Below are 26,533 nucleotides of genomic sequence, written 5' to 3' on the forward strand. Positions count from 1 at the left end.
TCTTTAGGCTTCACAAAGAACTTTTTTCATAACACCCCATGAGGTAAGTGGTTTAAACTGCATAGTTCCCATTGTATAGAGAATAATAGTTGGGAAAAGAGAGAGTGGGGGGATGGGGAGATTTAGAGACAGGGAGACAGAGAGGAGAGGGAGGAGGAAGAAAAAAAGAAAGAGGCACACACAGACAGAAGGGAAACAGAGAGAAGATGGAAGGAAAGACAACAAAATTAAAGACACACAGAGAGAGGGACATGGGAGGAAAGAGACAGGCAGAAGGAGATAAGAGGGAAAGGAAGAGGGAGAGAAGGGGGAGAGTGAAACAGAGATAGAGAAAATAATAGAAAGAGACAGAGAGATACACAGAAAGTCAAAAAGAGACAGAGACAGAGAAGGAGGAAGGGAGGGAAATAGTGACAGATAGAGGCAGAGAAAAACAGATACAGAGATAGCTAGTCAGCCCTGGAGTCAGAAGATTTGGGTTTAAGCCCTGCCTCTGACATGTGTTGGCTATAGGACCATAGGCAAGTCATTTAACTTCTCAGGAGTCCCAGACAACTCTCAAAGATGTTCCCATAGGCATGCTCATAAAGTTCCTATAGGGAAGTAACCCACTAGGTTTTCTTTACTTCTCATCCCTTAGTCTCAGGGCTATACCAGGATCTAAGTTGCAGTGGTTCGAGGTTCAAGGGCTGATCTTGTAGGTGACTATTGGGTTTGGAGGGCAGAGTTTCCAACTCTCTCTACCCAGGCTACACTTTTTGTCTTGAAGAGGCACTGTGGAAGCCTAATTGCAAGTAAAGTAGTAAAGTGTGCTGATTGTGAGTGCCTTGAGTGACTATAAGGAAGGGTATATTAAAGTGGGTGCGACAATGTGGTATCTAGGTTGTGGACACATTTGGCAAAGGGTGTATGTATCTGTAGAGACACGTGGTTCTCTCCAACAAGTTATTTCAGGATGTGAATCTGCCCTTTGATACCCTATCCCAACAAAGGACACCACACACACCGGAACAGAAAAGTCTAGTGTATTAAGTTCTTGGGGTTGGAGGGGAGAAAGGGAAATAGGAGAGGAGAAAGCAGATGGATTGGGGGGGTTGGGACAAGGGGCTCCTTAGTGTTTGCCAAAAACCAACTGAAAAACCTACTCTTCCACCTTACCCCCCTCCACGTATTCCCTTTTCTTTGGGGGGGGAGAGCTAGGATCCAGATAGGTTATTTTCCCAGCTCATCCCCCACTCTCTTCCTCTCCCTTCATCAACCTTCAGTGACATAATGGAGCCCACCAATCCTAAAAGCAAAGCAGGTGGAGAGCAGAGACTCAAACTCAGCACCTCCCCTCCAATCCCCTTTCCCCACATTCCCATCTCTTGTCTAAATAAAATAGAGGTAAAGGCACTGTAGCTGGGGGCAAGCAGAAGGAAGGAGGCAGTATTTAGCCCTTGAGGGAACAGAAAAGCCTCAGCAAGGGGAATGACCCAAGTGCCCTTTCTCCCATCATGCTGGTCACCCCAGGGGAGAGCGAGGAAAAGATCCTTGCTGGGCAGGTGAATTTTTCCACCTGCAGATCAGGCACTATTCAAGAGGGTTCCTGGTTATGTGAGGGGAAGAGGAAATTGGAAACAGAAGCAGGCAGCAAAAGCTAGACAACAAAAACTAGACTCCCTTAAAAAGCACCTCTCCCCCCTTGGCCCCTACAGGAAACCCTCTTTGGCTTAAAATATAGGGTTTGGGGTTTAGAGGAACGGGAAAGGGGAAAAGGGGATAGATCATTATGTGGAAAGAGGGGACTTTTTTCCTTTTGTTTTTCTTTTTTCTTCTTTTTTTTTCCTTTTTTTTCACGCTTGTGTTTTTGGTTTTTTTTTTTTTCAGTATAAAACCACTGTAGAAAATAACTTCTCTTAGAAAAAAAACACAAAACACAGGAAGGGGGAGCAGAGAGGAGGACAAAAACCATAACAGGATTAGGGGTTTTGATTTTTGTTTTGTTTTGGGGTTTTTTTGGCTTCAGACTCTCCCTCCAGGAAAGGAGGAGGGGGATAAAAATTGGCATGAAGTGGGAAGAGGGAGCAGACAGAGCTGCCGGGTTCTCCCCATATAAGGTTCCAGGTTACATGATGCTGCAGTTCTGGGGAGCCTAGGAGAGAAAAGAAAAAAGGAAGGCTGAATAAATTCATAGGCACCTTTTCTGCCTAGTCCCCTTCCAAATTGGAACACATTAACTCTTACCCACTCACCTCCATCCTTTGGAGATGGAAGCTCTATATTGACCCCCAAGCTACACAGAAGCTTTCATAAGGCCTCTCCCCCAGATATCCAGGAATATGAAGGGTGGGGAAGGAAGGAAGAAGGAAAGGAGATGACTCACCTGGGCTCTAGGGCGGGAGTTCCCTAGGAGGTAGGATCGGGTAACCAGGCTGTCCCCAAAGCTGCTGCCCCCAGTGCCCCCAACACTTCGGTAGCTTCGAGTAACGGTTACACTGGAGGCTGAGGAAGCAGAGGAGACAGAGCCACCAGCCCCGGCCCCGGCAGCACTCCCGGACTTGTCAGCTGGCTGCCCACAGGTCCCACACAACACCGTGCGAGAACGAAGGTTGTACTCGGCCGGGTCCCCCGAGCCGCTGCAGTGGGCACCCTGGGGAGGGAGACAAGACTCAGGCGGGATGGGGCGAGTCTGGGACGGAGAGCAACAGCCCAAAGTCCCTAGTTTTCAGCCATGAGGCTAAAAAAGGCAAAGGTAGTTGCTTCCTAAAAAGACTAGCTAGCAGAGAATGGGAAGATGAGGCAAACCAGGCAGGCAGAAGAACTGCCTTCAGAAGAAGGTCCTCCTCTTAGGGAGGAGCCAATCTGGCTTTGTCTCAGTTACTCTAATTTGCAAAAGGGATGAGAAACAAGGGATGAAATAGAAGACACAAGGACTGAGTCAGGGGTTTCCTATTATTCCTCTCTTGTTCTTTGTAGCCCGACCTGAGGAAAATCCAGATCTTGCCCACTGCCTTGCTTCTCCTCCTCTGGGAACTCTACATGATTACCAAGATGTCCTCCCTCCCTCCCTCCCTCCCTCTCTAGGCCACTCAGACACCTGAGTCCCAGGTTCGAGGCATGAGGGAGGAAGAGAAGAAAGGCCAGAGCAGCTGTATGAGGTTATACAAAAAAAACTCTTTAATGAGAATGTACTTGGCATGGAAAGGCCCAAGGAAAGGATTGGCAAGGAGTAAGAGCACCCTTGTGGGTTGGACAGGGTGCCTAGGCTGAGGGCCACCTGTCCACTTGGCTCAGCGGCGGCTGCCACTCACATGGTGATGATGGAGCATGACCTCTCCATCCTCGTCCTCATCATCATCATTGACAGTCACCGTGCGGACCAGCTTACGCATGGCCACCTCCTAGTAAAGGGAGACAGAATGGGAATGAGGTCAGGGAAAGGGAGCGTGGCCCTTCTCATGTGATTTAACATCAGGTTCACTCTGTTCTGCCCTATAAAGAATCCTTGTTTCTTTTCAAAATTTGGTATACCATCTCTTCCCTTGAATGCTTCAATCACTTTTTGTCATCCTCCCTCCCCCAATCTGCTCTCATCCTAAGAAACCTTGTTTATTTCAGTTTCATTCAGCACGATTTATTAATCATCTACTGAATATCATATATAACATATATGGATGCTGCATGTTACTATATTGGAAGACTACATATATGTATACTAATCTCTATAAGAACTCTTCTTTAATTTCAGCTTCATTCAATACATGTTTGTTAATCACCTACTGTATATCAGCAAATGTGTATGTATATATACAAATATATGTACACACCTGTAAAACATACTACATATGTATATATGTGCATATAGTTATATATTTGTATATTTATAAAATGTGTGTGTGTGTAGGGAAAGAGAGAGACAGACAAACAGAGAGTGTGTCATATATAGGGTCAGAAAATCATCTTCCTCAGTTTTGATCTGCCTGCAGACATTTATTAACTGTGTAACCTTGGACAGACTACTCTACCTTGTTTGTCTCAGTTTCCTCATCTAAAAAATGGGCTGGAGAAAGAAATAGCGAATCATTCCATTATCTTCGCCAAGAAAACCCCAAATGGGTCACAGAGTATCAAATGTAAGCAATCAAATAAAATATGAGTAAATCCTTGCTCTCTCAAGGAGCAAGGAGGGCTATACAAAATGTCTGTAAGTATGCTAGTAGGCAGACGATTGGGGCAAAGAAAGAGTCTAGACAAAGTGCTCTAGTATTTACTCATATAAGAAAGCACTGATTTCCTGTCTCTATATTATTGTCCCTCTCTGATGTCTTTTCCAAAATTGGTGAATTCTACTGTTCCTGCCCAATAATTCTTTCTGTGGTCTGACTTGTACCTCTCCTATAGCTGGGAGATTCCACCTCCCAATGCCTCGTAATTCTAGTACTTTCCATCTGGTGATTGTTTCCTGTTGAGCCTGTCCAGATCAACTTTGTGCCTTGTAATCTGCTAATCATTTCCTTTATTAGATTGTAAACTTTTGAGTTCCAGAGCAGGGACTGTATGTTGTCTTCTTTTGGATCCCCAGCACTTAGCCCAGTGCATGGCACATTGTAGGCACTTAATAAAATGTGTAATTTACTGACTTACCACCCTCTAAGAGGTAATCTTCTAAATGAAAACAGAAAATAGAAAAAAGATAAGAGAGAAAAAAATTCGTCTCAGTCAATGCAGGAGAGGAAAAATTGGCCACCGGGGGGCGATCTGGTACAATAGAAATGAAAAGGGAGAGAGAAAGAGAAGGAGAAAGGGAGGAAAAAAGGGGGAGAAAGAAAGGGAGGGAGAAGGGGAGAGACAGGAGAAAGAAATGGAGAGAGAGGGAAGGAGAAAGGGGAGAAGAGACAGAGGGAGGGAGGGAGAAGAAAGAAAATAAGAGAGAAAAGAGGGAATATTGTGAGGAGGGTGTGTGTGAAGGGGATCTGTATGTGTGGGAAAGGAATGGTTGTTGGTACACACATAATGGGGGGGAGAGCAGATCTCAGTGTTAGGACCTCACCTCTCCTGTGGCACTGATGAGGGCTGTACGCAGGCTGTTTCCACAACCCCAAGAACTCTGAGCCTTCCACACCATATCAGTGGGAGGGCTATGGGTGGCTCCTGCCCCGGAGGCCCAGATCTGAAAAGGGAAAGAAGACAAAGTTCACAACTGATTCCTCATATACTGCACCAGTCCCCCCATCTCTCTCCGAGACTTCCAAAAGAAAGCCACCTAAGTATCTAAGGCACCCACTCACCGTCACCACCTGCCCAGCCTTGAGAGTGAATTTAGGGGGAAAGCGATAACTCAGCAGAGGCTCATCTCCATTCTGGCGCTTGATCTGCCAGTTGCCCATAGATTGGTCCTGGAAGAAAGGAAGAGGTGGGGATGGAAACAGAAAGAGTCAGGGGAGAAAGAGAAAGAAGGCAGAGTAAACCAGAAGAAAAGGGAGAAGGAAAGCCAGCCCTACTTCCTGAATCCCCACTCTTTCCTCTTTTAAAGTGGGAGAAATCACCCCCATCGATTATACCCTCTCTCCAGGCCCCTGAGCTATAGGAGGCGGGGAGCCAGGCTCCCCGAGTGGCAAGGTCCCTTGGGAAAGCACGCACAAGATGTCCAAGCTCCATCCCACCCTTTTGCCCCGTTCCCCACGGACCTCATTGGACTTGTTGCGCAGCCTCACGAACTTGCCCTCTTCGTCTACCTCCTCCACGGCCACTCGACCGCTGGTGCGGGCATGCTGGGAGAAGCTGCTGCGGCTCTCGCTGGTCTCCAGCTTTCGCTTCTTGGTGGCGCTACCCCCACTCTGGGTGTGGGATGAGTGAGAGGAGGTCCGGCCCCTGCTCCGCTGGGATGTGGGGCTGGGGGACAGCCTCAGCCTGCAGAGGGGAAGGTCGACAGGAGAGAGAAGATGGACACATAAGAGCTCAAGGCTCTGGCTAGGAATCTTGGCCCTGTGCCTGCCCAGAAGCCATCCTGCCCCTCACCTCTCTTCTTCTCCTTCCAGGAGTTTACGGTAGGCATGGATTTCCATGTCCAGAGCCAGTTTGATATCCAGAAGCTCCTGGTACTCATCCAGCTGTTGCTGCATTCTTGCCCGCATCTCTGCCATCTCTCGCTCCTTCTCAGCCAGCAGCCGCCGGCTTGTATCCCGCTCCCGGGCCAAAGCATCCTCCAGATCCCGCAGCTTTGCCTCCTTGGCAGACAGCTATTTGGGGAAGAGAGACCTTTCAGGATCTAATGAGCTCAACAGAGATCTAAGATCCCAGTGACAAAATGAAGAGATACCAGGAATCCATTATGTTCCCCTTTATGGTGAGGGGTCAGTCTTTGGGATCTCTAGGAATTCTAGCTAATCCCAATAGGCAGAATGACCTCAATATGTCAGAAAATATTTCACGAGGTCTAACAATTTCAATTACATTCCATATACCTTTAGGGAACTAAGTGATTCAGACAGAAAATGAACTGATCTCTGCTGCTCTCAAAATACCCTGCTCGCCTGCTGCTTACAAAAAAATAATGAGATCTCCATTCAGAAGTCCTCGTTATACTCCCAGAACGGGCATTTAATCCTGTTCCCATACATGTGCTACTCTTGTCTAATCGTATGCTATGTCTATCCACTTGGAGACTCCTAAAGAATTCCTCTCCTTCCTCCCCTTTCTCACTGTTTTATCCTGACAGTTCCAGGGGGCAATCTTTCCTCCCTGCCATTGGCACCTCTCAACTGCCATTCCTACCCTGGGGCAGGGCAGGGCAATACCTGCTTCTGGAGCTGGCTGAGCTGGGCAGAAAGGCTATCAATGCGGATGCGTGACTGCTGCAGTTCCTCGTGGGCAGCCCCCACCATGTTGCTATTCCTCTCGGCAGACTGCCTGGCATTGTCCAGCTGGGGGAAGAGGAAGAAGAGTGAGAGAATGTGAGAAAAGCAGTTAAGTTAGTGCTACAGAGGCATGGCAGGATGAAGGGGCAGAAAAGCTGTTGTCAGGAGGATAGCAGACGACTCTCACTGGCCAGCCCCTTCTCCGCTCCCATGCTTAAAAGACAGGAGTGAGGAAACCCACAAGAGCTCAAAGGAAGGAGGGAATTGGGTTACCTTGGCAGAATAAGTTTTTTCCAGCTCCTTCTTATATTGTTCCACTTGTTCCTCATGTTGAGCCCGAAGGTCCTGCAGAGCATCAGCTAGCTTGTTCTCAAACTCCCGCTGCTTCCCACTGTCAATCTCCACCAAGCGAGTCTCATGGCGACGTTTGGTTTCACGGAGTTCCTAGAGGTTGGAGGGAAGCCAGCGGGCAGGATCAGAGTCAGTGCCAGGCAGGCACACAACCACAGGAATCTAGGTATCAGGTGCCCTTCTCACACCTCAGTGGTGGCCCCGCTCCAGGTGTTCCACCTCCCCACCCTCAACCCCTGCCAGCAAGCAAGGTTTCCCGTTGACCCAAGCAGTCAGGTTCTCAGCCTGTGCCTTCTGGTGAACTAACTGGGAGTCCCTATGAGCGAGGCAACCCTTGTTATTCTGTACCCCTGGGGCTTTGGGCCCCCTACCTCGCTATAGATGTTCTTCTGGAAGTCCAGCTCCTCCTTTAGTGTCTGCAGACGGTTCTCAGCATCCACTCTCCTCAGCATCTCATCCTGAAGTTGCTTCTTCGCTTCACTCAGAGCTGCCTCTAGCTGTGGGGAGAGGGAGAAAGGAAGAGAAGGAAGTGTCATAAATCCTTAGAAAGGACTTTAGTATATAGGATTGCTTGCCATCTTGGGGAGGGGGGGGTAGAGGGAGGGAGGGGAAAAAACAAAACATAAGCGAGTGCAAGGGATAATGTTGTAAAAAATTACCCTGGCATGGATTCTGTCAATACAAAGTTATTATTAAATAAAATAAAATTTAAATTAAAAAAAGAAAGAAAGGACTTTAGAGATCAACTAGATCAGAGGTTTTATTCTCTTTTTTTTCCTGGACCCCTTCAGCAATTTCACAAAGGCTAGAGATCCCTTCTCATAAATGCCTAAAATAAAATCCAGAAGCAATTGCAATAGGCAATAATTAGAATACTTAGAAACTAATCAGCCTAAAATAAAATACAGAGAAGACAAAAGAAACTAGTTATTTTGAAATAGTTATCAAAACATTTAAAAAATGAATCAAAAATCAATCAATAAACAAGTAAGCACCTATTATGTTTTTTAAACACTGGGGATATAAACATGAATAATGAAATAATCCCTACTCAAAAAGAGCTTACATGTATTAGGAGAGACAAATATGTAAAAACACACATACCCATACATAGTGTGAAAATACAAATATATACAAATAATTAAATACAAGAGTAGCTTCCTAGGAAGGGCTCTAGTATTTAGGAGGAAAATAGTGTCAAAGGTAAGCAAACTGAGGCTGAGAGGACAGAGCTAGAGCTGAAAGCCGGGTCTCCTATATTCCCAGTCTAATATGCTTTCCCTTGTTCTCCATGACCTGCCTATCTCTTTCTCTGGCAAAATGGGATTTAAATACATGTCTACCCAACGTCACCTAACTACTGTGTGGTAAGGCCAGGAGCAGACAGTGGAAAGAGATAAGAAAATTCTTTAGATTCTTTAGATTCTACTGACTCCTTCCTTAATTTTTTTTTGTTTGTTTAAAAAAAATTTAAAAACATTTTTTCAGTCAATGATATTCTTTTTTTTTTTCTTCCTTTCTACTTTTCCCATTGGAGGAAAGAGGGAGGGAATGTAACAAAATGAAGTCAAGCAAAAAAAATTCCCAAACTGGTCATATTTTTTAAAAAAAAAAAACTTCTGCAATGAGTCTTATCATCTCTCTAAAAGGAGATGCTTACCATCTCCTTCCTGCAAGCACACTCCCTAATCTCGGTGGAAGTGATTCTTATTTTAGTGTTTAGTAAGAGTTGGGAATGCATCTAACACTAGTTAGGGCTACAAAGGAATAATAATTTGCTCAGTCAAGTCTTTGCCTCAGAAAGGAATTTGTGTCATAAGTGCAGGAGAATGCTGAATCAGAGGCAGCACCCCACCTCTGCCATTAGCTAGCTAAGAAGAGCTTGGGTTTCTTGTTGAACTTTTCTGGGCCAGGTTCCCTAGCTTGTAACATGAGGATAAAAAGAGATTATAGATAGGAAAGTGCTTTGGAAACTAAAGCATATTATATAAATACAAGTTGTCATTAAGACAATTACTCTGTGTGTCTCCTGCACACAGTATAATTAATAGTAAATATTCAACTCCCAATTATGACTTTTGTGTATTCCTTAGAAACACATAATTCCTGCACTGTAAAAACAGGGAGGTCAAAATGGGGCAGCACAGACACAATATGTCTGTCTATTCCAAAGGTAAACTGAAATAAATTACACATTTTTTTACTTCAATTCAAGTAGTTAATGAGAGCTTAACATTCCCCAGAGAAGTGTAAGACATTATTCTGACCTGAAAGAACTTTAAAATTCAGTCAGATCAAGAAGATATACTTGGAAATATTCACACCTCTTCTTCTCCTTCATGATGTGACAGAGGTAAGATTATTAGAGGTGATTATTCTTATGTATATCTCAGATTGGGAACTTCCTGAAGGCATTAGTAGACCTAAGTAAGCTCACCAGAGTTGGAGAAAGGAGGAAGAATGGAAATTAAAAAAAAAAAAAAAAAAAAAAAAAAAAGGAACAGTGTTTGGAAGCAGGAAGAAATGTGTGGATTGTAACCACCTGTAGAACCTACAGATGGAGACGGTCTTACCTTGGCCACCTGGCCCCGGAGTTCATGCACCTCCCCATCCAGAGTCCGTTTCTCACTCAAGGCGGTGCTCAGAGCTGCCTCCTTGGAGTTAAGGAGTGCCTCCAGGTCCTTGAGGCGCGCCTGGGCTGACAGCAGATCCCCCTCCTTCTTAGCATTGCTGGAGAGAAAAGAGAAGAGAAGGTAAAAGAAGGCACTGGACAGACCAAGAGAACGGGGCTCATTGGGGCTCCTGACAAAGCGGGAAAAAACAGCGGGCCACGAAATGTCTCACGCAAGCACTTATCTGTTAGCTGTGCTAATTGGGGACAAATCAGCTAACTTCTCCGGCTCAGATTTCTCATTCTGCAAAATTTTTGCTGCCTGCAAAGGTCTTCTTCAGATCTATCAAAATGCTCTACGATATCACACCTGTCCCCCTTTAAATCGGCACGAGACAGCAGCTGGCTCTCGCCTTTCCACATGAACCAGCAGAGGGTGCCATTGGCTGCTCCATTATTTGGTTCCTACCTATAACAAAGGGTTAGGATGCTGCCAGCCTCCCTTCCCCCAAACCCAAACTCCAGGGCAAAGCCAGGTCCCATGAAACATTCCACCTCTCCCATGACTCAGGGGCCAGGAACGTGCCTGAGGGTTGAAGGGAGAGCCTGGGTCCCATGATTTGAACTGATTCCCCCCTCCTTCCATTCTTCCTCTCAGAAACAGGGGTACCTTTGTTCCCCACCCTCCCACACAGGGCCTTAACTTTCTCTTCTTTAGGCCCAACCCACCTCCTTTCAATCCAGCCTTCCTCCCTCCCTCCCTCCCTCAACTCAACCACCCACATCGGAACCCAGCCACCATGGCTCTCAAGTTATTTCCATGCCTGTTTCCAAGAGGCTTTTAGGTGGCTACTACAGCCATCAAGTTTGGGATTCCCTCCTCCCCTACTCCCTTCCTCGGTGCAGAGGAGACAACCAAAGGGAGATGGGAAAACATCTTTTGGGAAAGGGAAATCTGACTGGAATCCACACCCCAGTGAAACTTTGGGAAACAAAGCCAGAAGATTCTCCCTTTCTCTGCTCTTGGCTAATGAAAAAATGGCTAAATTCTTCTTCCCAATCAACCAGTTCTCTTAGGGGGTGGGAGTGAGGAAGGTTCCATCAGATCCCAGAATTCTACCCACCCTTTTTACAAATGAGGAACCTCAGTACCTACATGTTGGCTCTGAGGCAACTGGGCACATGTGGGTGCTGGCCCCTCAGCTTCCCTTGAAAACTTTTTAGAACTCCATCCAAAGCAAATCTAGGGATGGCAGGGATCACTCTTCAACTACCCCACCTTGGAGACACTAGCTATTTCAGATAGATGGAGAAGTAGTTAGAAGGGCTCTTTCTTCTTATTAAACAAACTCTTGGAATCCAGACTCTGAGATCCAATGGATCCTAGAGGAGGAGAGAAGAGGGGGGAAAAGAGGCCCTATTGTTGTACAGAAACTCAGTACATGTTTAGTAGATTTGAAGTCATAAAATTTGAGAATTCAAGAGAGGTAGGACCTTAGAGACTATGCAGTCCAACCCTTTCATTTTTCAGATAAGTAAACTGAGGTTCTGAGAAGGGTCATGGGGCTTGAATCTGGGGTGGGATTTGATCTCATATTTTGCTGACTCTAAACCCAGTGCCTTATTCATTTATATAACTTTTGAATCATGGCTCTACTTAGGATCTGGGTGACTTGGACAAGGAAAGGAGACATCCTAGAATTTAATTTCCTGATCTGTAAAATGAATATGTTAGACTCAATCATCTTTCAAGTTACTTTAAGCTCTAATTTGTACCATCCTGTCTATATTAGGGCACCCTTAGGATGTAGAGAGAAAGGGTTAATAAAGAACTTATCAGTTACACCCTTTTCCTCTAGTGCTATCTACAATTTGAAGCACAAGACCACAGCAATGGATATCAGAAAATTAAAAAAAGAAACCAAATAAAACAACTGTACTCTCCACCCCTAATGGAGAGAAGTCACATTTTCACTTATGCTTCTAGTATGAAAGTCCTAAGAATCATTTAAATTTTCACTATAGCAAGACAGATGGAGGTTAGAAGTTATGGGAGGGCATGAGATTGAAACAGACATATTTCTTCTCTCACCACTCTAAGAATTATTGAGATAAGAAGTCACCCTATCCTAACTAGATCTGATTGGCTCAGGGAAAGGGACATGATGACCTTGGCAAGGAGGGGTTTGCCACTTTTTGAGTTTTTGCATTCTGGGTATCTGCTGTGAAGTGTTACTGTATGCACCTCCAACCCCCCTGCTCCCCAATCCAGGATGAGGTGCCTCATACAACATTTATTCCATTTACAAAAAGGACCGATTTCTCCCTTCCTCATCTCAGTCTGAAAAGCTAAAAATAAAATCAAAATCCAGCTCTGGTTTTGGCCGCCATCCCGTCCAGCCTCTGGCTGGGAGTACAGCTCCAACTTTCCATGACTTCAGAACTTTTCCGAAGTTGAAGCAGCTGGAGTAGTGGAGGAGGAGGAAAAGAAAAGGGGAAAACCAGCCGTAAAGCGATAGAGCAGAGAATCCTCGTCTGACTCCAAAGCTACAGGAACTTCGCTTTTCCATGGGCCCTCAGGCCCAGAGGTACTGAAATGTCCCAGATATAGTAGGTTGGATTTAAGGTTAACCAGTAAGAAGGCCTTCCTGAAACAGGACCTAGTAAAAGCAAGCAAGCAAATAGGGAGCCATCCCTACTCCTACACAGGTAAGGGTGACCTGAGAAAACTCTGCCATCCTGGGAAGAAGCAGGGAAGGGAACAAGGTGATCTCAGCGGGCTTGGCTTCCTCAGGTTCCTGATGAGTGAGTCAGTGTCTTCCTATGGGGGTTTAAGATCCTAGATTTATGAAATGTTAGAAATAATCTAGTGATCCTTATCACCATTTGACAGAGGAAGAAACTAAGAATCAGAGATATAGTCCATCTAGGTCATTTTTTTCTCTATCTTTTCCACAATTTTTCTCAAATACTTTCAGAACAGATGAGTTCTTAACACTAAAGGGAGGCTAAGATGGAGAATTCTCACCAATGGCCTAAGTGGGAAGTCTTTCCATAAGTCCAGTTACAATCTCTTCCACTGATGTTCCTAAATCATACTTCTGAGAAAAATGAATGAGGGGTTTCCTTTCCTTTCTTGGTTGGGGGAAGCCTTAGTTTTTAATTTAAGAGGGAGATTCAAGTATGGTAAGAAAGACTGACAGAGCAGAGGACTGGCTTCGTTACACCCCTCAGACGAGGGAAGCCACTAGCAGAGGGAGAGGAGCTGAGGCTTCCGTGGTTTCCTTAGCCAGGCTAGTGGGGTTCCCATCCCTTGGGAGAAAGCCACCACCTCCCAGGCCCACATGACTCAGAGCCTGGGAAGCCACAGATGGCATCTGAGTGGCGTGGATCCCCCCCCCCAAGCCTCACCCTGTTCTCCCCATCTCAAAAGAACCGTCTTTCCCAAGTTTCCTCTTTGTTCCAGGACCCAAAAACAGATCTTTAAATTTAATGCATTTCTTGAGAGGTTCCACCTTAGGAAACTGAAGGGAATGCTTTTTGTTCTTTTCTTTTGAAAGAGTTATAGGGGAGAGGTCCTTCAAAAATATCTAGTACCCACAGGCCTGTGGGGATTAGGAGAAACCCAAACTGCTGGGTAAGGAGTCCAATTTGAGAGCATTATGCCTCAGTTTCCTTATCTGTAAAGTTAGGGAATCAGTGCAGTGATCTGTTCTACTTCTAAACAGTTTCATCCAATGCTTGTGCTTATACTCAAGGTGGCCATTTGGATGCCAGGATGTGGGCAAGAGACCAGGAGGGACAGCCAACAGGGGTTTGGTGGGCATGAATCCACTTCTTTTATTTATGCCTGGGCAAGAGGACTGGAAAGGGTGGGAGCCAGGGGTTCCTCAGGTGACTCATCCTCATTCAGACAATACCCGGTCAAGGAAAATCCTCTAATGCCCACAGGGGAGACCCTGGCTCTGCCCATGTCCTGTTCCAGACCCCACACCTCAGAGAAAGGACCATGACCTAACTCCCCTTCGTTTTATCCGCTGAGATCTCAGAGCACAAATAAGGCATCCCTTGCTAAATAAACTTTAACAGATCCAATTCCAAGGGAAGAGATGGGGGAAGGAGGGTGGTGGGCAAGAAGAAAAGGTAGGATTTAACAGACACCCCCTAAGTTGGAAATAAGGAGGTGGGGAGGAAGGAAGAAACTGGGTGACCCAGAGATTTTTGAGTAAGGGGTAGAAAGAAGCCCCCTTCAGGAGAAGGAATTGAATAGAAGGAGGGGCCAAAGCCAGGGGGGATGGAGCTAGAGTCTTTGTGAGGAGAGAATCCTAGGTACCTAGGCCTGAAACCTCAGGCCTAGTGCAGGGCTGCCAGCCAGGGAAAAGGAGGAGATGCGGGGGCTGCAGCTATGCTGAGAGGAGGGCCTGGAGCCAGGGAAGGCTGAGGGGCCGGGCCAGGCCCAGGGCCAGCCTCTGACCCGCCCGCTGAGTCACCCAGACCCAGCCTGGCTCCTACAGCCACATATGGAAACAAGGGCCAGGGCTGGGGGGGAGGGAGCTATTGAAGCCCGGCTTGCTGGCGGGGAGTGTTTGGTGGGGCCTGGGCTAGGGAGGGAGAGGCCCCCGTTTCCTCCACTAGGCTGGGGTGGGGCCAGGAAGAGGGGAGGGAGGCCAGGAGGAGTAAGGCTGCCTAGGCTGGGGCTAACAAAGAGAAAGACAAGGACAGACAGACAGAGGGAGGGAGGGAGGAGCTCCAGAAAGGGCTGGTGGATGAGCAATGGAACAGCTATGCAGGGGAGACACACACACACACACACACACACACATGTTCCCAAACTAGACAGCATGAGATTTCTTCAAGACAGGGTGGGGACAGCACTGAGCCTGTCCATCCCCTCCCCCACCACACCCACACCGCATGCTCCCAGACCTAATTTTCCCTTCAGAACCCTTGCCCGTGCTGTTCCTTCTTCCTGGAGTACGTGCTTCCATCCTTCTGCTGGCTGTCCCTTCTGTACCGACCATATGGCCACTTCCTCCATGAAGCCTTCCCTCAGACTAATAACAACCACCAGGAACCACATTTATTAGATTGTAAACTCTCCTTGAATTCAGGGACCATCTTTTGTCTCTTTTTGTATCTCCAGCACTTAGCCCAAGGCTTTAGCACACAGCAGACACTAAATAAATATTTACAATTGATTATTTTGAGCTGCACAAAGTGCCTCAATCATAGACGTCACCGAATTCTCCATTCCCTACCCCCCTACCCCCCACCCCGGCCACCCCTCTTCTTCTCCCCTCTCTAAAAAAGAGCCGGACTTGAGGAATTTCAGCTCTAATACTTGGTAGGTGTATGACTACAGCCAAGTCCTTTCCCCTCTGTGGGCCGGTTTCCTCATCTGTAAAATCAGATAATGAGACTTGCAACACTTTCTTCATAAGGCTGTTGTTAGGAAATTGTTCTGTAAATCTGAAGTACTGTATTAACATGGCACTGGATCTTCTTTGTCATAACTGTTTATTATTTAGCACTTAATTATTCTTTTCCCTGGGTGTCTCATCCCTGTTAATTATTTGTTGTTGTTTTCCCCCTCCCCTTCTTCTCCAAACGAGATCGTAAAGCTTATTCATTACCAGGACAATATGATATATTAGCCTTGCTCCCCCTTCACACACACACACACACACACACACACACACACACACACACACACACACCATCCTCTCCCAACCCTACACACAGCAAGCTTACAGAATATCACATCTAGAAGAGGAACTAATGCTCCTACAAAAGAACCATCTCATTTTTACACAAGGGGGAAACTGAGGTCAAGAGAGTTTAAGCATTTTGTAAAATACTTGACTCTCTCTCACACACACATTTCCCATGGGTGAGAGCACCAGACAGAAATAGCAAAAGACTCAGAGAGACAAATGTCACACAGAAAGACAGAAACGTGGGGAGACAGTGAGGAAGGAAGAGAGAGCAACAGAATTACACACATTATGGAAAGACACAGAGAGACTCAGGGAAGCACGCTCTTATATTCAACCTTCTTCACCATGTACTAAAGTTTCAGGGTTTATGGATTCTCAGCTCCTCAAAATAAACCACCACCTGGTTTCCTGAGTGGTCTGTGGCTCCGAAACCACTTTCAGGTGGGCAGGATGTGGAATCCAAGGACACCTGGGTCCTCTGCTCTCTCCATCTGCCCCCCCTCCCTATGCATTCTCTCACTCTAGGGATCCAGGATCTTTTCTGGATGGGGAAAAAAAGTATGGAAAACGGGGGAGATAGGTAGGGAAGCAGACATAGGGGGTCCAAGATCTCAGAGACAACATGGCTTAGTAGAAAGACAGAAATCTGAGACCCTGTTTAACCGTTACTGATCAAAAGAAATCCTTTTACCCTCTCGGGACTTAATTTCATCATCAAGTTAGGGACCTCAAGTCCGTTTTAGATCTGACATTCCATATCTCAGTGATTCTATATTATCCTGCACAGAGGAAGTAGCCATGGTACAAGGCCATTAAGGACACCTCCCTTTCACTTCCCCCCCCAAAATGTAGTGTCCCATACCACACACACACAAATACTACACTACCTCCTAATACCAAATATATGGAACATAGGTACAGAACACACCCCAGGCGCCCCCAAGGACTTCCATAAGCATGCATGAGGTGTGGCAATCCCTTTGCACACTCAGTGTGATACTTGCCAACACGCCTAAGGCATGAGGCCCCTCAGATCTCCATCCAGAGACACCAGGCTCCCAGCTGTTCTCCTGCTGCCCCCCTCCCCTAAGCTAGCCAGGACTAGATGCCAGGGAGGGAAGATGGGTTTTGTGTGTTCGGGGAAGGGGAGGACTATTTACATGTTCAGACACAACTGGAGAACAGAGAGCAGGGACTGGCAGGGAGCCATGGGGCTGAGTCACAGCTGCTGGGTGTATCAACGTGGCATTGTACAGAGGCCATGGGCCAAAATGCCAAAGTCCTTCATTAGGAAGCAAATGGCAGGGATTTCTGGGAACCCCCAGCCCTCCTAATTCAGCCTCCAGCTAAAAGAGTTTCTTCTCTTCATTCCTTATTTTCTTTTCTTCCTTTTCTTCCCTTTATACTCTCTACCTCAGATCACAGATACCACTGCCTCCTTAGGCAAAAGGAAGTAGAGGCTAGAGAAAGAACTAATAGTCCAATGGGAGGAGAAATGACTGAGAAAGCAAAAAAAGGGCAGTGATTGGATAAAGGAGGCAGCTGTCCAAGGTGTTGAGACTAAAGAAAATCCCTTCTCCCCCAAACTTCAATCTCAGCCTCCCCTCTTGAACCATTAGTAACCTTCAATCTTCTAGGTCATAGCTAATAACCCCATTAATTAGCAAGAGTACAGGAACCCCACCCCCAGAGTCATGAATGGAAGTAAGGGGAAAATCTGGGAATTCTAGTCTCACTGCATTCTAGCCTTGGGCTGAGGAAACACAAGTGTTCCCTTCCAATCTAAGAAGAGTGGACTTCTAAACCTTATTACTCTTTCAATCCTTTAGAAGAGACCCAACTGTCCCATGCTTTCCCCACCACGAGGAGAAACAGTTGTCCCTTGCTTCCCTTTCTGTCTCTCTCTCTTCTATATACTGTTTCATGAAAGCATGAGGCCAAAGGATTCCCCAAAGACATCTTATCAATTCTTCTAATTCTCCAATAGAATTATTTTCACATAGCTCTTTTCCTGAATTTCAACAAACTTCATTACACCAAAAGGACCAAGTTTTGATTAGTCAAGTTGCCAAAAAAGCCCAGGAAACTACCCTCCAACCCTTGAAAGAAAGTTCGAGTTTGCTTTTTTAAAAGTACTTATTTCCTCAGCCTTCTCTTCCCCAAATTTTATAATCCCATAATGTTGATTTCTTTCTCTCTTTCCTAGCTCCCACCGTGACTCAGCGCTCCCATCCCTGGGATGCCAGCCAGAATTATGCCTGGCTCCAAGAGAAGAGATTCCAGCTTCCTCTCCCAGTCAGACAGAGGGAGGCACCCCTACTTCCTTTATGTTCCCTCTTCCCCAAGAGATTAATAAAGTCTCCAAACTACCTCATACCCTAGCCTGAGGAAAAAGAAGCCAGAAGCCAACAAACAGGACAGGAGGAAGGAAGAAAGAAATACTGGCTATTGAAAATGTCACCCTCCATCTCTGCAGGATGACCCCAAACCTGATCTATGGATATTGGAAAGTCCTTCCTGTTGTCTACCCTATAAAGTCTTTCACCTGCTATACACTTTTTCTTAACCTAAGTGGAGAAAGAATGGAGAAAAACATCAGAGTTCAAGTTGAAGCAGTAAAGCAGTGACTTTGAAACTTTGGAACACTGGCAGCAAGCACACTTCCTCCTCTTAGCAGATAAGTGATGGTCTATGGCTGTGGGAGAGAATATTTCTTGTCAAATATGGCATATGGGTTGGTTTGTTTTATTGTACTATATTTCTTTCTTGCCAGAGTCCTGAGGGGATATGAGGAGGTAGAGGGAAGAGACAGGTGTTTTTCAAAAGCACCAGTAGTATCAATAAAATATTTAAATTTTAAAAGACCAACTGCTCTTTATTATTAGCAATTAAATATCACATAAGCCAATGATATGAAATTACTGATGAGGTAATTAGCTAGTTCGAATCACTGTTCTTTTAAAACCAATAATATTGTTAATGCTTTAACAACACATTGTATAGAAAAGTGTTACTAAGAATGTCCTTGGTTATCATTTTCATATTTAATGTAAATATTTTCATATTAATATAATTTGATATTCAATAGAGCTATTTGTTCATTTTATGATCCATTAATAATAGTGCTTTTTGAATCGTGGACTAGGTCCTAAAGTATAAAGTGATCTGAGCTCTCCACAAAGCATTTGAGCAAGACATTTAGTATTTAACTACTTAATAAAAATATGAATAACTTTCTGTACTATATAGAACAAGGGGAAGAGTAAGAAAAAGTAAAGAAGGAATTGTAGTTGGGTAGAAAGAGCACTAGACTTGGGAGTCAGTAAACTTTGATAAATAGTATGACCCTGAACATTTTCCCTCTTTGGGGCTCAGTTTCCTCATCTGTAAAATGAGATGGCCATATTAGATGATCTCTAAGATCCCTTCTGGCTCTAACATTCTAGCAGAGCACAAGACTGCTGTGAGATGTGGGCATCTGAACCAGAAGCCAGCTTCTCCCTCCAGTTGTCCCAGACAGCTGTGCCTTGCTTTGACTCTAACACTGAGGTCTATTGAATTAAGGGTAAGGGTGGAGTTAAGGAATGCTCAGATATATTGCACATTGAGGTCAGGTCCTTATCCTACTAGGGCAGGAGAAGAAATATTCTGACTGATTAGGAGAAATCTGTGTACTAGAAATGAGTGGGGAGGGGGGAAGTTTTCTTGTGATTCTCTTGAAATTTAAATCCTTTACATGCTTTAGGCTGAGGCACTGGATAGGGAGGCCCAGAGATATGTGTGGACCAATCCACCCCCCACAGTCCTTACATCAGGAGTAGGGATCAAGGAACCCTAAAGTGCTCACTGACACCTCCACAATTTGAATTTTCAATTTATTTTGATTTGAACAATCAGCTTTTGTTTCTGTTAAAGGGCAGAAGAGGAAGAAAGATGGAGCCAGAGACAGAGAGGCAGAGAAACATCACTTCCAAGTCAGGATTCAGGACTGGTTTCTGGCCAAAGACAAAACTGGATACAAAGAATCTGTCTTTATTTCTGCCATGTATGCACAAATCCCTAGTTCAACGAAACAAACTCGGTGGCTTCACCAGCTTAGCACAAATCTTGATCATCATGCTGAAAGCAACAGTGAGAAGTATGGGGAAAAAAAAAAAAAGGATGAACTATGGACTTGGAGAACAAAAGACCCAAATTCAAACATCTCATCTTTTTTTAATGTAGCTATTCTAAGAAAGGTGCTTCATCTGCTTAAGCCTCAATTTTCTTTCTCTTTTTTAAAAAATAACTTTTTATTGACAGAACCCATGCCAGGGTAATTTTTCACAACATTATCCCTTGCACTCTCTTCTGTTCCGATTTTTCCCCTCCCTCCCTCCACCCCCTCCCCCAGATAAGCCTCAATTTTCTCATCTGTAAAATGGGGATCCTACTTCTATTGAGAATATATTGTAACAAGGGACCACCTTTTGGGGTGAAGAATACCTAAATTTGAGCCATATTCTTGACAGATACTAGTTCTGTATGGCCATGAGAAAGTTACTTAACTTCAAAAAGCATTCTAATACTACAAATTATAAATCAGTGGACCATCTGTCTTAGAGGGAAGGGAACATCCACAACTCAAGCTGATCCAGTCTGAATCTCACCTTTCTCTCTATATAAATTACATATATATATATATATATATGACACATATATATGATCTGCCTCACAAGGTTGTAAAGTTCAAGGTGCTATAAAAATGTGAATGATTATAAGTATGGGTGTGATATGGGTGTCGGCACTTCTGGAGTTAATGAGGCAAAGGAACAAGCACAGTGATGAAAAAACAATCTATTTGGATTAAAAAAAAAAATTCTGACCGATAGCATAGCTCCAGTCCATGAGACATCTAGTCCCTAACTCTAAAGCTTTCTTCTAACTAAATACCTAAGACAAAGATAGCACAGTGTGATATAAAAAAAGCATTGGCTTGGAGTTGCACTCTATTTTTGGTCAACACTACATTGACTAAGTGACCTTGGACAAGTCCCTTAAGATCTTGGATTGTTGCAAAAGAGACATAACTTCTAGGGGAAAGGAGACAACAGTTCCCTTGTATTATCCCTGGGTCATACTACAATTGTATAATGCTCAGTTCCAGAAGCCATAGTTTAGGAAGAACAATGAAAACCTGGAGAGTCAGTTAGAGTGGAGATCCTTATCATATATAGATTGAACCAGATGGCCAATAAGGTCCCTTTCAACTCAAAATTCTGTGGTCATGTGAGTCATAGGAGTAAAATGAGGATGCCAGAAGAATATCAGTTAAAGAAATGGGGACTTTTAGGCTGAAGAGGACAAGGAGTGGATAAAAGAGCTGTCATCAAGTATGTCATTTGGAACAAAGATTAAACTTGTTTAGTTTGCTTCTATAGGGCAGAAATTGCAAAAGAGGCAAATGATAACCACCTTTTACATGATTCTTTGTGATTTTTGAAAGGTTTTCATAGCTCTTTGTGTATGATATCTCATTTGATTCTCACCAAAGCCTTGTGAGATAGATGTTATTATTAATCCTTATTTTACAGATGGTTGTAAAAAAAATTTGAGGTCTGATGTAAGGAAAACCTTAATTAGAACTCTTCATAAATGGAATGGGCTGACTTGAGAGGATGCACGATCTCCTTCATTAGTGGTTTTTAAATGGAGACTAGATGATCATTTGGAGGGTATGTTGTGGTGAGGATTCCTTATTGGGTATGGGTTGGATTAGATGACTTTTGAGGTCCCTTCCAACTCTAAAATTCTGATTCTAAGAAATCAGCTTTAGACCTCAGTGTCCTCATCTGTCAAACTAGAGGGTTGGACTCTATGCTTTCTAAGGCACTTTCCAACTTTTATAATCACAGAATGTTAGAATCTTCTTAATACCAGAGCCTCAGCCTCCTAGTTCGAAGAGTAGTTGGGAGGGTCGGGCAATCCAGGAAATTATTGAGCACGAGGAACATGTCTGGAGGGAAGAGACTGTTCCGCTTTTAGAAACCCAGGGTCTCCCCCTGCTGAGTCAGACTTCCTCTCTCCCAAGGACCCTAATGGGGAAAGGGATGATAGAGGTGATTTTTTACATCAAAATTGACTGGATTTTAAGTCTTCCCTTTTCCGTTTTATCAACTCATAACTTTGTAGGTCCTCTCCAGCTTGACTTTGACAAGGTGGTCTCAGAATCATTTCCCTATCTAAAACTCTAGATTCTGGAATTCCTCCAAGAGGAACAAGAGAAGAAGGCATTCCCCCTACTTCCTATCCTTTTCTCTCAAAATAAGGGCTAAGGGAAGAGGAAGGTTCCAAAAGGGGTGATTTCTCTGTGGAAAAGCTTTGTGGCACAGTGGAAAGAACATAAGACAGGGATTCACAGGAACCAAATTTGAGTTCTGTTTTAGGCATGAAATCTACAATCTTGGGCAAGTGTAGTCCTGATTGTATCACTCCCCTGCTCAAGAAACTTCATTGGTTTTTCTCAGTTGCCTTGAGGATGAAAAACATTCTTTTACTTATTTGAAGCCCTTTATAATCTCATTCCAAAGCATTTTCCTGAACTGCTTTTACATTATTCTCTTTGAGCTCTCTATGTTCAGACTAAATCAACATTCTTGATGTTCTCCTACACAAAATTCTATCTCCAATCTCTGTACCTTTGCCCAATCCTGTCTGCCATGTCTGTAATGCTGTCTCTCCTCATTCCTTTCCTCTTGGAATCCTTAGCTCTCTCCTTGGCTCAGCTCAAGTACTACCTCCTATATGACTTTTCCTGATTTCTCCTCTCTCCCATTATTAGTGTCCTTCCTCCACTCTGAAATTATTTTGTATTTTCTTTGTATCTATAATTTGACTTATTCTGTAGAGTACAAGCTACTTGAAGGCAAGGACTGTTTCACTTTCATCTCTGTATTCCCATCATCTGATGAAATACTTGGCAAATAGTATTTAATTAAATAAAAGCACTTTGAATCTTAGATTCCTTATCTGTCAGATGGGATTAACAATACTTGTTCTTCCTATTTCATAGCATTGTCAAAAGAGCATGTTGTAAATCTCAAAGTACTTAGGAATGTAAGTCAACTTTATAGGGATCATTCTCGCCAAAAAGTAGGAAACTTGGGCTCTTGGTTATTAGTCCCCAGCCACTGAGATTCAACAATCCATCAGTCTCTTCTTCCCCTTCCCTTTCTTTAAGCTATCTGTCACTCTCTCCTCCACCACCACCCTTGTAAAGCCACAGGGTGGAGATAGAAGAAGACAGCAACTGTGAGTCACCAATATAGCTGTCCATCATCCCCCTTGTCTCCCCCTAACATTTTCCTAAGCTAATGATCCTGACTATCCAAGACCCAGAGCTCCTCTTTGACTCTACTTTCCATAGACTAAGAGGGTGAATCCTACTTGACTCAGCAGAAAAAAGGAAGGGTCTGGGGATCATAAATACGTTAGATGGGGACCTTGGCTTTGCAGAGTTACCAATAGGAAGAGTTCCTTAGACTTTGGAATCCAGAATCTAATCAAGGAAAGGTGTTATTGAAGGCAAGGATTAGGAAGGATTGACCCTTCTGTGGCTAGCTCCAAGAGTGGCCCTGAACTCTTTTTAAACATTAACCCAACACTTAGTCTTGTGGATGTGTGATCTACAGAAGCAGCCTTAGCTCCCTATCTCTTGTTACTACCCCTTGCTCTGGGCCAAACACTTCCTTTTAGTCCAGACATCTGCCCTACATTCTAAGACATCTGTCTGTACAATAGGGGGGATAAAAAGAGTGCTATCCCAATCCTCTATCACTCCAGGTAAAGTAGAAGGGGACAAAAAAGACTTGAAAGCACCTTTTATTCCATACACTCCAATCCAATACCTTCAACTTTCCTTTAAAATTTACCCTCATCCCCATTGCCCCAAGGCACCCAGCCTTCTCCGGAAGCCCAGCCCCACCCCAAGCCAGGATCTGTGGGGGAGAATATAGAAGCAGCTGGCTAAATATAACACATTCATAGCATACACCCCTGTTTCTCCCCACACACACACACACACCTCCCACCTCCCCACACTCTGCCATCCCAGAACCCACCATGGGACAGCTGCAAAAGAGGGAGTTAAACATGAGTTTCTGAATCAAGAATGACCAATCCGGAGACAGCTCTTTCTATTAACTCCACTGGTCTTCCTGCAGAAAATAGCAGCCAAAACTTTTTTTTCCAGAGGGAACTAAAAGCAAAACTAATTTAAGACTCTTAAATAGTTCTTACTTATGTCTTCTTGACTACTTTACCTTGAGAAATCATACTCAGAAAACGAATAAGATACTCCAACTGGCCTCCTTCCTGTCCTAATTAGTTACCCTTCTTCCCACTCCCTAACTAATCAGATCATATAGGGGGAAAAAATGGGTTAAATTATTTAAACAAGGTCATAAAGAGACTTAGCTGTTTTTCACACTTAACTAACTTGGGCTCCTCCAGGCCCAGTATGGAATAAGTTTTAAGGCAGGGAAAAGAGCAGGATGGTATCTAACAGCAGAGGGTGAGGGGGAGAGAGCAGGAGTAGGAATGCACAAGAAATAGTCTGGGAATTCTTTAGAGAGGAACAGATTTAAAAAAAAAAACTATTTTAGAGAAAATGATTAAGGGAGGGAGGGGAGAAAATGACCAAGGAAAGTCTGAAGAAGGGCAGGATCCCATATCCCATAGATGGGAAGTCTCTTAAAGCACAGTTGCTGATCTTATTAAGGAAATTCAGATACTAGCTTTAAAGAAATGCCATAGGATTTGTAGTAAGAAGTCCAAACTTTCCCAAAGTCAATTTTTTTTAAGTGGGGTGGGGTGGGGTAGAGAAGAGTAGGAGGGGCCAAGGGAGCGGCTGCAAATTTCCAACGGTTAATTTTCAAAAAAAAATCCATCTCCAAGCATTTAATAAGGCAAAGATCAAACGTCAGAGAGGAAAGGGATGAACCAGATGACATAGATGCACAAACCTGACCGCAGAAAATGAAAGTGTCCAGCCCAGACAGAAAGAATGACTGGAGTCTCTAGACAATTGACAATACAGAGAGACTCCCACCAACTCAAGAGTGAACTGTCATAGAGATCTGAGCGTGCTAGACTCGGTCGGTGAATATCTTCCCAATTTCACTCTGAAGTAGGAGACAGGAACAGACTGGAATTTCTAGTTATTTCCTTTTTTCCCTATTCCCTATTCTGAGAGGGCAAGGGTTTGGAAACTATGGGGACAAAACCTTTTTTTTGTTGTTGTTCAGCCAGTAAAAAAAAAAAAAAAAAAATCAGGAAAGGACCCAGCCAAATTAGTGAGGGAGGAGAGATCTAGGGAAGAGGACACATTCTTACAAGGGAGGCTTACAAAGTCGGTCCAAGAAGGCCAAAAGTGCCTGTGCACACCATTGGCTAGAAAAGCACATTTCCATGCCCCAAATTGGGGGGGGGGGGAAGGAGAATCAGTAGTCTCCCAAACTTCCCATCCTCCCCCACAAAATACTGCTAGGTACTGCGCCAGGTTAGAAGCCCATGCCTGGCTAGTATACCACGTGCAGGCAGACAGCCTGGGCAGGGTCGGAGTGGGGCCAATTCATGCAAGGATAATTCTTGACAGGACCCTTTCAACCACCCCAACACCTCTAGGACTTCCTGACTGGCCAACGCCAGTTCCAGTTGGTCATTGCCCAATATTCTCCTTGGGGCTTCAGGAGCCTGGCAAAGTTCCATCTGGACTCAACTGGTGTTCCTCAGGCAAAAACCCAGGAACCCTGACATATGACTCTACCGGTAGGTAGCATTCTCCAACTTCCTTCCCACACCACCTCCAATGCACCCATTCCCCTAGCTGCCCTACTCAGAGCTTCTTCTGACCTGACAAGTAATGGCCATTTGACTCTACCCAGCAGTCCAGGGGGTTAGGGGCTCTGGGACAGGCAAATTTCTTCTTTCCTTCTCCTTTTACCTGAGAAGACCTCCCAGAAGGAAGCCCGGATGCTCTCTCTCTCAGCCCCCCAAGCTCTGCCACCTGCCGCTTCCTTGCCCTCGGGGGCTGCAGACACCCCCGCTGCCACCCCACGCTCCCAACACATACCCCCCTTCCCTGGGCCGTATGGAGGTCCTGACAACCCGGGCCCACTCACCGGGCTTTGAGCTCCTTAAACTCCTCCCGCACTTTGCTCAGCTCCAGCTGCAGGCGGGCGCGCTCCTTGGCTACCGAGTCGAGGGTCTTGCGGGCGTCCCCGAGCTCGGCCTCGTAGGCGGCCTTGATGCCGGACACCTCCCGGCTCACCACCTCCTCGGACTCAGTGATCCGGAGGCGCAGGCCCGCGTTCTCCGTCTCCAGAGAGCGGACCCGATCAATGTAGACAGCCAGACGGTCGTTCAGCTCCTGCAAGTCCTCCTTCTCCTGCAGCCGCGTGATCCGAGTCGGGGACAGCGGGGTGGAGCCCGCCGGTGCCCCGCTCCGGGTGGCACGCCGCTGCGACGACGGAGTATCCATGGCAGGCAGGGTGGCAGCGCCCTGGGGGCAGGGGGTCCCTGAAGATTAAGGACCTGAAGACGGGGAAGGGAAGAGGGTTGACACAAGTCGGGCAGCTGAGTCTCCTCTCGGAGACAGGTGCCCGATAGGGTTGTGAGCTGAATGCGCGACCTCTGCGACTTCTGATCTTAGCCCCTCTTGGGTAAGTAGGCCGCCCGGTGTAGACGCGGCGCTCTTGGACAGTCTGAGTCTGAGTCACCGGGCTGTGGGGCTAAGGCTCAAATAAGCCTGGGAAGAGGGGAGGGGCCACATTCTTAAAGGGACAGCAGCATGCCCACCGAATTCTTGGAGTGAGCGAGTAGGGCCTTAGGATGAAATGGAGGGGGGGTGTCCAGGCCCATCACGGTGTCCTCCCCCACGCGCCCTTGTGTACATTGTAACTCTGATGGATGCCCCTCTGGTCTGGGTCTTATCTGCCCGCTCAGGGCTTAACTCCTTTCCCATCGTCCAAGAGGCT

The 26,533-nt window shown here is 45.3% G+C and overlaps 1 protein-coding gene and 1 long non-coding RNA gene across 2 annotated transcripts; one reads left to right on the forward strand and one right to left on the reverse strand.

Moving 5' to 3' along the window:
• Positions 1 to 1,009: 1,009 nt before the first annotated feature.
• On the reverse strand, positions 1,010 to 26,281 carry LMNA (lamin A/C). The gene is made up of 12 exons (XM_051993822.1): positions 25,679 to 26,281; positions 9,764 to 9,920; positions 7,562 to 7,687; positions 7,113 to 7,283; positions 6,780 to 6,905; positions 6,001 to 6,221; positions 5,670 to 5,892; positions 5,271 to 5,378; positions 5,033 to 5,152; positions 3,294 to 3,383; positions 2,366 to 2,632; positions 1,010 to 2,134 (listed from the first exon to the last, which is right to left on the reverse strand). The coding sequence occupies exons 1-12, from the start codon at positions 26,035 to 26,037 to the stop codon at positions 2,108 to 2,110; spliced, it is 1,995 nt and encodes a 664-aa protein (XP_051849782.1). The 5' UTR covers positions 26,038 to 26,281; the 3' UTR covers positions 1,010 to 2,107.
• Positions 11,847 to 19,768, forward strand: LOC127559792 (uncharacterized). Its single transcript, XR_007953207.1, has 2 exons — positions 11,847 to 12,510; positions 17,725 to 19,768. It is a non-coding gene; the product is annotated as an uncharacterized LOC127559792 (long non-coding RNA).
• Positions 26,282 to 26,533: the final 252 nt, after the last annotated feature.

The sequence above is a fragment of the Antechinus flavipes genome, chromosome 4 (assembly GCF_016432865.1).
Source record: "Antechinus flavipes isolate AdamAnt ecotype Samford, QLD, Australia chromosome 4, AdamAnt_v2, whole genome shotgun sequence".
NCBI lineage: Eukaryota > Metazoa > Chordata > Mammalia > Dasyuromorphia > Dasyuridae > Antechinus > Antechinus flavipes.

What these genes read in the sequence shown, in the direction of transcription:
- LMNA (XM_051993822.1), bottom strand. Translation starts at nt 26,037, where the DNA reads ATGGATACTCCGTCGTCGCAGCGGCGTGCCACCCGGAGCGGGGCACCG. An exon ending in TCATGCTCCATCATCACCAT is followed by an intron (nt 2,633 to 3,293) that starts GTGAGTGGCAGC and finishes CTCCCTCCCCAG; the next exon opens with GGTGCCCACTGCAGCGGCTC. An exon ending in ACTCCCGCCCTAGAGCCCAG is followed by an intron (nt 2,135 to 2,365) that starts GTGAGTCATCTC and finishes TTTCTCTCCTAG; the next exon opens with GCTCCCCAGAACTGCAGCAT.